Genomic DNA, 12,838 nt, shown 5'->3' on the forward strand with positions numbered 1-12,838 from the left:
CATCATGTTGTTCTGGACTCGTTTCTGTTTTTAAGCAAATAATTTTTCTGCCTTGGCGCCCTCCAGTGGTGGAAGACGGAACACTGCTTGACTCATGCATGTCAGTCTAATTTATCTGCCTCTACAAATGTTTTCAAAAAGAATAGTTTTAAATATGCTGCTTAGAGCTTCCTATCAGACTTTATTGTTTAAAAAGAACATGTTGCTACAGTGTTGTGTGTCATCTGCTTTTTTCCTGTGTGTGTTTGACTTAGTTTGGATGGAAAATCTGAAGGCTTTAACGTCCCTCCCCCTTCTGCCATGAAGCTCTCCACCTCCCTGGATTTCCACTGCACCACATGTGAGGAGTTTGCTTGAACTTTGATTGGCTGCCTGCTGACCAGTGGTAGTACAAATGCAGATACACCCAGAAGACATATGGAGCTGATTAGACATGGAGAGGCTGTAATATCATCCATGACCGTCTCATCCCTCTGAGGTGGATCAGGCAGCACTCGCATACTACACATGTGGGCTCTTTTACAGCCTCCTCACAACTTGGCAGATGGTCAGTGCAGGGAGGAGTGTTCAGATCCTTTTTTAAAGTTCAAAATGCTGAAAATGGAATATGAAAACTCGCATTTAAAAGCAGAGAAGTATAATTTATGTAATTTGTTGTAGCAACAATACTCTCTTTAAGGTAAAACCACAACTTTTCCGAGTGAATTTATGTGCAACTAGACAGATTTTACAGGATCTTGTTTTTGTCTTGTGGTTTCCAGCGTTGGGTTCTCACTCCTTTCACTAGATTCATTCTAGAGGTTGTCACATTATTTCTGATCCACACATTTATTAAAAAAATCTTATGCACACATTCCAGCAGATGTCCGGTTATAAATAAATATTGATTGTTGTGTGGACCAGGACTGACTCCCAGTCCTTTTGGAGTTAGAGGCTCAAAAGGTTCAAGAGCCACTTGGTTCATAATAATTATAACTTGGGTCATTTTTATTTTGAATGGGAAGTCCTATCTAAATAATTAGATCCTGTTCATGAATGATGGGAAGTTGGAGGGAGAGACAGATGGAGTGGCGCTGCTCCGGTCCGTTGTGTTGAAGAGGGAGCTGAGCCGGAAGGGGAAGCTCTCGGTTTACTGCTCCATCTTTGTTCCAACCCTCACCTGTGGTCACAGATCTGGGTAGTGACCCAAAGAATGAGACTGTGGATACAAGCGGCTGAAATAAGTTTCCTTTCTGAGGGTGGCTGGGCTCAGCCTTAGAGATAGGGGGAGGAGCTCCACCATCCGGAGGGAGCTCGGAGTAGAGCTGCTGGTTTGGATGGTCGCCTCCCTTTGGAGGTTTTTCAAACTTGTCCAACTGGGAGGAGGCCCCAGGCCAGACCCAGAACTTGTTGGAGGATTCTGACCTGGAAACCTCTTGGGATCCCCCAGGAGGAGCTGGAGGGTGTCGCTGGGGAGAGGGATGTCTGGGTTTTCCTCCTGTATCCCACCTTGGATAAGCAGAAGATAATGAATGGATGGATGGGAGGAAGTCTTGTCCCAAGTAAAATGCTCATATCCCTCTGAAGTATAAAGCATCATAAACTGGAAACAGTCAACTCAATGTCTAGTTTGTCAATAAATGTCTTATTGAACTATTTAAAAACAATGTTCCTCAAATAAAGATTGGAAGGGATTTTCATATCATGAAAGCATTCAAGGAATATGGAGCAATTTCAGTGTGTAAAGAACAAGGGAGCAAGCCTAAGATGGACACCCGTGACCTCTGACCCCTCAGACGGCACTGCATCAAGAACCGTCATTCATCAGCAGCTGATAGAAGCACATGGACAAGGGATTACTGTGGAAACCTTTGTCAAGCACCACAATACAGAGTTCCATTCACAAGCTTTACTGTGCAGAAAAGAAGCCTGATGTTAACCTCGTCCAGAGGCGGCGTCCACTTCTCTGGGCTCGGAGGCGTCTGGGATGGACCGTCACACGGTGGAAACGTGTGCTGTGGTCAGACCCATCAGTATTCCACATCTTTGTTGGAAGAAATGGAGCAAAGAGCAAAAGCAGCATCCAGCCTGCTGTCAGCAGCCAGTCCCTGCAGCCAGGCTCTGTGGTGGTATGGGGTTGGATCAGTGGTGGACGCTCATGCATTTTTAAACAAGACAATGTAAAACCACATTCTGCACACATCATAAAGGCATGACTGAGGAAGGAGAGGGTACAGGACTGGCCTGCCTGCATTCCTGACCTGATTGTGGATAAAAAGTGTTGTAATTTCTACATGGTGGAACTGAAATGTATGAAAATGACTTTAATCACGTCTGAACTGTTTGATTTTGATGATAATCTGAGTGCAGCTCAGTCTCCACACAATTTATACCGTTTCTTTTGCTGTATGGTATGAATTACATCTAATAATTATCTGTAACTATGTCTTAATCTGATTAATATTTGACATAAAATATTAATTTACGCCCTGTAAATTTAACTTTGCAGCAAAAGAGAATGAAACATTTTCATGTGAAAAGCAGGACTAACCACAGCAGCCGATAAATGGCTGACATGTGAATGACCTCTGTTATTTGAACCCCACTTGACCTGCTGGCACGAGCAATCACCCGCGGAGGTGAAGGTGCGTGTCGGCCCAGAGGAAGGAAAAATGCTGGCCAACCTTCCCCATGTGAGCTGCAGATCTCCTGCAGGCCCGCGGAGGTCGCTCTGCTCTGCACCTCCTCTCCTTCCCCGGCTTTCCCTCAAACCACTCTCCCTCCACTCCCCTCATCCTCCCTCTGATACACTAAAGAAAAAAATCTGATCAAGCTTTTCCGGTCTGCTAGCCCTAATTTCCTCTCAGACCTCTGGCGTTGGAGCGGAGGGGACGCGCAAGCACTGACAGGGGATCCTGGGCGAGGGGGAACTGGAGCTTTAAAACGCCTCTGCACGGTTACTCCAAGCAGCTCCTAACTGGCTCATCCCGTCGGCGGTGTTGTGCTCGGAGAGGAGGAGCAGATTGTGAGGGGAGAGCAGCAGAATGCTTCAGCCGATGGGAGCGCACACGGTTGTCGCCGCGGCCGCTTCGTGCTCTCCCGTCCGCGCGTCTCTCCGTCTCCCCGAAGCCGCCTCCCGCCGCGGCACATCCCACTCTCCGCCGGCCTGCTGCTCCCACCTCCAGTTGTTTGTCCGATTCTCCGTTATATAACTCGGGGTCTTTGTCGCTCGCACTGACTTCATTCTCCCGACGCCAGGAGGGGATATCTTGTTTACCGCCTCAGCAGCAAGCAGGCGGCGACGCGGCGGTCCAAGAAGGACTGTGCTCCCTTTAGCTGTCGTGGACTTTAGGACGAAGAAAAGCATAAAGGGTGGAAACCCGAATCCAGCGGTGATGAGAGCTCACCCGAGTGGATTTCACTGGTGTTCTGCCAGAAGCATCTGGAAAGGATAACACAGGGATACACTCCCCCTCCAGAGGACCAGAGCATAATTCACATCTCAGACATTTCAGGTTTCAGCTCTGCGGCTGCTGAGTGATGTGTTTTTAGCCAGTGTTTTATTGTTAAATTGTTTAAATTACACTGGCTGCACTGAGTGGCACAGTTTGGACTCTCAACCAGATTTCCTAAAGGCAGCCGTGGCTTTGGACATGTTGGATTACCCTGTTCCTCTGTGCATTGACTGACAGACAAGCATCCTTCTCAAGAAACCACAACAGATTAGTAATCCTGCGAGGTTCACTTGTAATTATGCAGTGAAGATGTGTGCAGCCAGGTTCAGTGGCTGCCTCAATGGCTGCGCCGAGGAGGCCGCCTGTGGTGCCGCTGGTCCGGTCATGGCCTCCAGGATGCTGGACTGGACAGAGGCCGGTCCCCGCATCCTCCACAGCCTGGAGATGGGCACGGTGATGACCATCTTCTATCAGAAGAAGTCCCAGCGGCCTGAGAGGAGAACATTCCAGATAAGGCAGGACACAAGGCAGATAGTGTGGAGCCGAAACCCGGACAAAATAGAGGGAGAAGGTGAGTAGTTTAATCCTGAGCTGGGCTCCAAAGCCACAGAGGCTCCGGACTTGTTTTAGATCCAGTTTTAAAAGTGAAAATCAAACTGGAGATGCCAGATGGGAAATATCCAACCTAACCAGTTTTTATGTTTGAAATCAAACTGACTGTACAGATTAGAATCTGCATTTTAGGCTTGATGGCGGTTCCTTACTCCACTGAGTCCTGTGCCTTCATTCTTGGTGTAAATGATTGTCAGCATGAATGTTCAGATGACCATAAACTGAGCACAGAGACACAAAACGACAGCAAAGACTTGCAAACACATGACAAAGATCCAGATATATCACCTCAGATCAACTAAAAGATTGAATCTGACTATGAGGAAACAGTGCTGCAAAGTGACACAAACAGAGTGTCTGTGAGGCGCGATATGACCACAGAGTGGCTACACACAGACACGAAATGGCTACAGAGACAAATACAAAGAGCGTGTGACAGAAATCCAGAGCAGCCAACAACACAACTAAGAGACACGGTGACAGCAAAGTGGCTATGAGACACAGAGGGACAATAGTGCGGCACATTGTGACTCCAAAGTGACAAGTAGTGATTATAAAGACACAAAGAGGCAAATGGTGACTTCAAAAAGACACAAAGTTCCTGTAAAAAACATACAAATTGAGTTCAAAGAGACAAATAATGGCTACAAAGAGAAAAGGTAACACTTTGTGATTTTGGGTGGTTGGAGGGTTCTTGCATATCTGTCTTTAGGAGTGGATTGTCTCACTCTTTAGGTATGAATCCCAACATACTAATCAGCTCCTGTACATTACGTGACAGTGCTGCTGTGCATCATTTACACTGCAGGTTCAGAATGGCTGAAACATCCGCCGGGGTTAAAGAGGCACAGAGCGTGCTGACAGAATCAGAACACTTTTCTACTCGTGTGTTCACGCTGTAAAGAGGTCGTTTCTGTAAAATCAGCTGCTGGCTACCTGCTGAGCCTGAGGAGGGGACATATTGGCAGGGAAAAGAGCAAATGTCAGAGAAAAATCTCATGTTGTGTGAGGCAAACCTTTTAAAATATGCACATACAGTCAAATAAACTATGTCTCCGTTCATGTGAAGAACTGAAGTTCCACACACGGTGAGATATTGATTTGGTTTTCAAACCCAGCTGGGTAAAACTTGAGCTGGTGGAAAAATATCTGGTTTTGTATTTTGGCCGATCTGTCCCTCTAAAACAACACATTTCCAGGGTTGTCCTTCCTCTGCGTGCATCTGCTGTAAAAGTTGATATTTTGCTGTGGTCGGCTGGTCCCATCCCAACCTAAACACACAGCTGAGGCGCTGTCACGGCCTTCTCAGCGGACAGACGGATCACAACCCCGTGACCTCTGCTTCCTCCAATTTGGCTTTGCAGTAACTCTCCAGACAGAGCGGCGTGCTGCTGCCACACGGATCCTCACAGCTCTGAGCTTCCTGTCTGTCTGAACGACTGTCCGTGCGCTGAGCCGACCGGCAGCAGCGGAGTCCAGTGCTGGCGTTGCACTGCAAGCAGCAGGCGACTGTCGAGCTGCTGGTGCAGCACATGTAGATGTGGAGGCTGTTATCTGCTCCCTGGATTTTGTGGCCCGTGGGAGGATTTGTTGAAGTGTGTGTTAGCACCGAGAAAACTTAGAAAATTCACAACTGGCATGATAAAGTTTCCTTCTGCCTGCCATGTGTCTTTTTAACTTTATGTGAGCCTGATGTGGAAAAAAAGGCCCCTGTGAGACAGAAGTAGTTTTGCTCAGTTCTTTTTTTGCAGGTGATTCAGTACAAAGTCGATAGAAAAACAAGCAAAGAAGTCATGTGTCTGAGATGGAGAGACTCCACATAGCTTCAATCAGTTATTGCTTACGCTGACTGTGGCTTAATTTGGGTTCAGGTAATCAGAAAATGCTGTTTATGTTTACATGCCAGTGTCCTATTCAGAGTAAGGTCTTAATCAGGTTGATGCTGGATTATTATCCATTTAAACACAGCCACTGACTGCTCGTAACTATTCCTTACGACCCCACTACAAATCAAAATCAGAAACACTTGCAGCCACAACAGCTGAGTGAAATTAAAGGAGGACTGTAAGCAGGTTTTAAGCCCTCTCAAACACACCATCGTTTCTATCTTGGACTCACATTGTTGTTTGCACTGATCGTGTCCCATCCAGAAGCTGGATTTAGTAGATTTACTTTGATTTAGTAAGTAAGCACCTTTCAAGGTAAATATCACCAAGTGCTTCACAATAAAGTGACAGAACAAACCAAATTTAACCAAAAGCAAGCTTAAAAAGATGAATTTTTAGCTGTTTTTTAAAAAGAGATCAGTGTTGCCACTGTTGCAAAAGCTCTGTCTCCTTTAGTTCTCAGCCCCGTCTGATGCACAGACAGCAGGTCCTGATCAAATGACTGCAAGGACCTGCGAGGGACGTTTGAATGTACTGCAAATGTGACATGTGAGCACTTACAGGACTGTACAGAGCCTGCAGATGTTCCAGGGAGTTTTACAAAGAATCACAATAATCCAGACGTGATGAAATAAATGTATGAATAGCAATTTCCAGTTCAGAGTGAGCGAACCAGAGATTTGACATGAGCATCCAAAGTGAAAGCTGAGGCGAAAGAAGCAAGAGTTTCTATGACCTTAGACACAAATCTGTCGAGGGCTCAAACAAGGACTTCTGTTTGTTGTTAGCCATCCAACTTTGATTAGAGTGTAAGCACCTATAAAGGATCTGTAGCATAGAAACAACTTGAAAGAGATATACGGCTGAATGTCATCTGCATAGCAGCGATAGGACCTCAAAATGTGCTGGAGAGGGAGCAGATCTAACAGAAACAATCAAGGCCCCAAAGCAGAACCTTGTGGCACACCGTACGCAACGCAAGAGAAGTGGAAGAGGAGTTTTACTTAGAAGCAGCCACAGAAAATGATTGTTCAGATACATATGAGGCGAACCACAGACCCAAATTACGAAGTGTTGGAGCCTGTCGAACACGTATTGGCAGTTGGTTCCATTGCTTTGGGGCCACAACAGCAAAGACCCTGTCTCCTCTGTACGCTAGGCTTGATCATGATTTTAGTTAGGACAACTACTTATTTCATAGATTTTCTCAATTATTTTGGAGAAATGGTGTTCCTCATGGCTTTGTCCTGCACCCTCTCCTGTTTTCTTTAAACTCTTAAACGTGTTGGCTTCATATAATCAGTCCTTTGACTTCCTCTTTGTGACAGGGTGATTTTTTTAAGGCTCTAAATGGTCTGAATAAAACGTATCCAGAGGAACTTTTACATTTTTACAGATAGCAACTCAGGCTGTACTGCCACACTCTGTCGACATCTTTGAAAATGTGTCTATTACATGTTTTTTTCTGCAGATTTGTAAAAGATTACTCCAGATATGCTTCATTAGTGAATGGAAGCCGGAGACATTTCAGGTTTTGTCTGTTTGTGTTCCTGGTGATGCTGCAGTTTCCTCTTCCCCACTTGTGTATGAAGACCAAACGCAGCTGTAGGTGTTGTTTTTAAGGAGCCTCGTCAATTATTAAATGGGGCCTTTTGCTGATCCGGGGGGGGGGGGGGGCTTTCAAATGAGTCTGAGTTAAACCACAGCAAACACCTTCTCAGCTCAGCCATCTTCGCATTCCCAAACTGGTGAACACGATGCTTTTACAGAAACACACACATGCTTTCATAACCCACAAAACGCCCCTTTACAAACAACCTCCCACCGGACGAAGCCTCCAGCAGATTCCTGGAATTCAGCGTGTCTCTCCTTCACTTTATCTCCCACAGCTCTATCTCTCAACTCCCCCTTTTCTTCCTCCTGCTCCATCATCTCTCCGTTTTCCTCCTCCAGCCGTCCTCTCTCATCTTCCTGCTCCCACACATTCACCTAAACAGCCATCTCATTTACAGATTTCCCGGACCTCCCATCTCATTCTCTCTGTTTTCCTTCACTTTCATTTTGAGATTCAAGGTCGTTTATTCATATTAATGGGACTGACCTCGTCTCTGTCTCCTCACCCCCCCCCCCCCCCCCCCCCCCCCCCCCCCCCCGCGCTGCTGCTTTTCCGTCTTTTGTTTTTGTTGCCTGCTACTTTTTTTTCTGCTGTTGCTTTAAAATAGTTTATCCCTGCACGCACATGCTTGGATTCTGTTTTTCTTTATGAGATGAGCACTTTGGCAAACAGTGGAGGTATGAAATCCTGAGGCACGGGAAGTGCTGGGTTATCAGGGAGTGTCTCACTTCCTGTCTCAGATTAAAGGACTGAAAACAAAAGCTCAGTATCTTCTGCAGGAAACGCAGACATCGACCACAAATGAGGCACCAGCTGCCTCAGACCCTCTGAGTGGTTTGACCCAACAAGGAGTAATTTAAGGCACAATTAGGATTAATGAGAGCTTGGTTAAGCTTGTCTAAATATTGAGTAACTGTTGTTGAAAATAGTTTTTTTTATGGGTTTTAAAATAGCTATCAGATGGATGCACAGGGAATATTGCTGCCAATTGACGCCATTTTCCTCTTAATTTCAAACTACTCATTCTTCAAAGCTTTCCGTCCTCTTCCATGAAACTTGGCTCAGAGGTCCTGATCTCACTCTCATGGCATATTTTGTGATTTTAATGAATTTAAACAGATTAGTCTCTCATGTTTTGTCCATGTTTCTTCTCCAGAAGCAGAAACAGCTGATTGTTCGCGTAGTTAATCATTTGAGTGACGTGTTTGTTCTATCAGAAGGGTTTGCAAGGGGTGTTTCCTCTCAATCTTATGTGCTTCACCTTATTTAAGATGGCAAAAGCGAGCAGAAAACTTTTGTCATTGTTTCCCTTCCGATTTGATGCTCAACTCTCCGTGTGCCCAGTTGAGGCAGATGGTTTCTCTTCCTGGTTCTGGTTCTCATGGAAGTTTCTTCCTGTTCAAAAGGATTTTTTCTTTCCACTGTCGTCTCTTGCATGCTCTGGACAGCAGATTGGCTTCGTATGAATAAGAGTTTGTATGAGTTTGATACTTGCTGGATTAAGATGATGAAGCAAGGTATTTTGAATCCACAGTCTTTTCCTAAACCTAACCAAGTAGTTGTAATGCCTGTAAAAGCTGGGGCCGCAAGCAACTGTGAGACAGAATTATCTCTGGTTACTATTAAAGGATGGTCCTGTGTTTTATCTGCTGAAGGTAGAAAATTAAGGAAGAATTGGAGCTCCTTCGCTTTGTATTTAAAGAAGTTAAACAGCTCTCATCATGGCTGCCACTTAGACACTTCCAAGTCATTTCACTCATGAAGGTTCATAAGCAAAATAGGCCATTCAACCAGACCCTAAATGACTGAAAACAGTGGGTCCTGTTTTCCAGCTGCCATCCTCTGTCTGCGTTATGAGGACATTGTCACTTCTTCTTAAGTAAACACTTCAGATTGATTTTTATTTTTTTTTTCTGTTTGCTGTCAGCAAAAAAGCGTCTTGTTGACAAAAGAGGGCTTTGACAGGACAGTATTTCATGTTCTGGGAATGAAAACAGGTTGGCAGATCACATTATAGGAGCCCTTTGAACTGCTTAACCTTTATCAATATCTGCAGTCTAACCCAAAGCATAGCCCCAAACATCGTGTATTGCTTTGTAACACTCACTGGCTGCCAGACAACCACAGACAGTTGAGAAACTCCCTCTTCTGCTGAGACTTTTACTTGATTTGTGTCTCCTCTTGGCTTTGAAGCAGCTGGAGTCTCATGAGATTTGAAAATTTGTAAGAATCCATCTTTCCAAGCTCCATGCTGAAAGTTCAGACCAGTCGGCGTCCAGTGCTGGTAGTTGGAGGGGAGATTAGGTGTGATGGCAATCAACAACTCCTACTCACTAACTGTTTTAACAGGGTTCAGTTTGCTGGTAGGAGTGGAAGGGGTAAAAACTTTAAAATGCATTCAAAGGTGCATTTTAAAAAACCCAAAAAGAATGAGTCTAAAAGTTCAGAATGTTTTGTGAAAGCTTGCAGACACTGATCCCGGTCCAGAACCAGCCCTCCTTTCAGGCTTTCAGTCGGAATCTCCTGCTGTAGCCCGTCCTTCACATTTCTTGGACTTGCTGTAAACTGCCTGTGCCATTTGGCAGGGAGTGATGTCACCAGCTGTACCAGGAACAGTTTGTTTCACTGGAAGCACACAGCAATTATCAGCGGCTGGTGTTTCCAGGTCAGCAGTGCACACAGCTGCGTTCAGGAGCTGTCGTTCAGTCCAGCACCGGGTTAAGGGAGACGGCTGGCTGTCGAGCTGCTCAGTGTCTTATGCTTTTGTCCCTTTCTGCTCATCAAAGTTAGCATCCACACTGAAGCAGTCGTGGATCCTTTTTACAACCATGTTACAGCCTGGACCAGGATAAAGGCTGCTGTCTGTATCAGCTGTATCAATATTAACGTACACTTTACTGTTTTAACTGCTTTATCTGGATGTGTTGGGCTGTTTTTAAGACTGGACTATTTTGTATGATTTCGGTCGGACTAAGACGTTTAATATTTTAAAGATCTGGTTTCGGTCGGACTAACAATAGGTCTTTTTTTTGTGTAGTTTCATGTAAACTTGCTTAATGTTCATGCACAGAGTTGAACGAGGTATTTGTTAGACGTCAAACAGACGATACTGAACAGTAAACCATGAGAAGTTATGGGAGCGCCATATATCTTTGTGACACCCCATTAAAGATTGACGGGTATCGAACTGATGGCAGGAACAAATGGAAGTAGTTCTGCAGGTTTTGGACAAATTAAAATTTTGACTTGATTAAGCAGTGCAAGTTGAAAACTTGTTAAAGTTTGTCTTTTTAGAGCCTTAATTTAACTGATAAATCATTTGCGGGAATCAATCAAGCAGATGTTTTATTAAATTTGAGTCCTATGATTCATTTTACCAAGCAACCAGAGTCAATTTCCTTGCTTCTCTTTGAGTAACCGTGAGTATAAAACCTTGCAAAGCCTAGTTTTTGCATTGTGCTTTCTCTCAGTTTGGTTGAACAAAAAGAATAAAACGCTGCGTGACTGCCTTCATCTGTTTTGTCTCTGTATCAGATTTAACTGCTCTGGATGCATCTGCTACGTTTTTAGGGTAGAAGGATGATGTTTTGTTGCTGCCAAAAGACCAAAATAGACAGAAAGTTATCACTATTTATTAACTCAGCTTATTGTGGCCACTGTCTCGATGATTAACTTGAAATACTGGATGATAAACAAGGCTGATGAATTCCTCCTGCTGTCACAAAGTTTGCTCTTATCTTTAGATGCTTTATTAGCTGCTCTTGTGTTGTGCTGTTTTGCAGAACCCTCTCATTGAAGTTCAGACATGTTTCCATGTGTTCAAAGATGACTTTTCTCTTAATCTCATGCCAGACCCTCTATCTGCCATCTGCACATGCAGGACCCTCAGATCAGAACCAGATTCTCCTCATGGCTCTTTGATTCAGGATAATTTACAACCTGCTGAGGGTGGCTCGATATAGTTTTCATCACCTTGTGCGTGTGTGTGTGTGTGTCCACTGTTGTCCATCTTTTGGACAGATAACTTTGTCCAAGTTGGGACTTTTAATGTGAAATAACTGACTGCCCCAGTTATTTTTAAGAAGCTCCTCTGCGGTGGAAAATGGTGTCCAGGGTTATAAAATAGACATTCAGTTCACGCATGTGTGTCACAGTAGGTCTGTGTCTGGACTGGAAGTATCTATGAGTGAATGCTTGTGTGTGTTTGCACAGGACATCTGCTAAGTCAATAAGCCAGAGTTTTCTCTGTGGGTGTGTCGACCGCTGCAAGTGTCAAAGTAGAGTCCAGAGTTTACATCACATTCTGTGGTTACCCAGCGGAGTCCATTAACCCTTCTGAGGCAGGAAGAGACTTTCTTTTTCTTCATTTGGGTTTATGAAAAAGCTGAAAATAAAGAAACTTTCTTTGGCCGTTGTTGAGCAAAAGTTAGTGAATATCCACCTGCAGGATGACGTTGTTGAAAAGGCTCCCTCAAAGGAGTAGCAGCTTAGCGAGTTAACACTGAGCTTGGTTACATGCACAGCTGTTCTTGCCTCAGTATACATGCATGGGAGCTGAATTCCGACACTATGATGCTTTGGACCGTGTTAACGGTTCAAACCCTGTGTTCGAACCGTTAAAATTGTTCTGCTGCTTCTAACTTTTCCTGTTGGAGATCACGGTACATGAAAGTAAAGCTGAATCCACAACATACACGTCTTTATAAGTCACTTGGATGGTGATTTGTGTCAAATGAGGCTGCGGTTACAATATCAGGATATTATTAGAGCAGAGCGACAGTCTGGAAATGCTTTTTCATGGCGGCCGGTTAACACGTAGTCTTAATGGGCTGATTTTCAGTCCCAGTTTCTGATGCATGCAGCCTTCTGACAAAGGAAACAGAAACATGTGAATGAGAGCAGTTTTATCGGGAATTCAGCTGTATTAATATACACTAGAAGTTTTCATTATTCAAGCCTGAATTTCTGAAGCTGTTGGCATAATTCGATGTAGGTAATGCAGTGATTCTCAACATTTTTTATAGTTCAATCTTTCTTAGAGTTCCCCCTCTACTCCTCAGAGTAAAATTCTAAATCAAACAACTCAGACTTTAATTTGAAGTAGGTTTCATACATTTCAGTTCCACCATGTAGAAATTACAACACTTTTTATACACAGCCCCCCTCACTTCAGGGCTCCATAGTGTCTGGGACAGTTGGCTCCCCAGGTGTTTGTGGTTACTCAGGTGTGTCTAACTGTTTCAATGAAAGTCAAGGAGGCTGAAAAATAAGAATAAAACCATCAGAGATAT

General features: G+C 44.4%; 1 protein-coding gene across 1 annotated transcript in view; it reads left to right on the forward strand.

Annotated features, from left to right (window-relative positions):
• The first annotated feature begins 2,755 nt into the window (after positions 1–2,755).
• LOC140311549 (1-phosphatidylinositol 4,5-bisphosphate phosphodiesterase gamma-1-like) overlaps positions 2,756–12,838 on the forward strand; it is a 34,489-nt gene continuing 24,406 nt past the window's right edge. Inside the window, exon 1 of the mRNA XM_072388942.1 lies at positions 2,756–4,005. Coding sequence (XP_072245043.1) covers positions 3,744–4,005 — 262 coding nt within the window. The 5' untranslated portion in view covers positions 2,756–3,743. The remainder of the gene's footprint in view (positions 4,006–12,838) is intronic.

The sequence above is a fragment of the Leuresthes tenuis genome, unplaced genomic scaffold (assembly GCF_036924035.1).
Source record: "Leuresthes tenuis unplaced genomic scaffold, fLeuTen1.0.hap1 SCAF_7, whole genome shotgun sequence".
NCBI classification, from domain to species: Eukaryota; Metazoa; Chordata; class Actinopteri; order Atheriniformes; family Atherinopsidae; genus Leuresthes; species Leuresthes tenuis.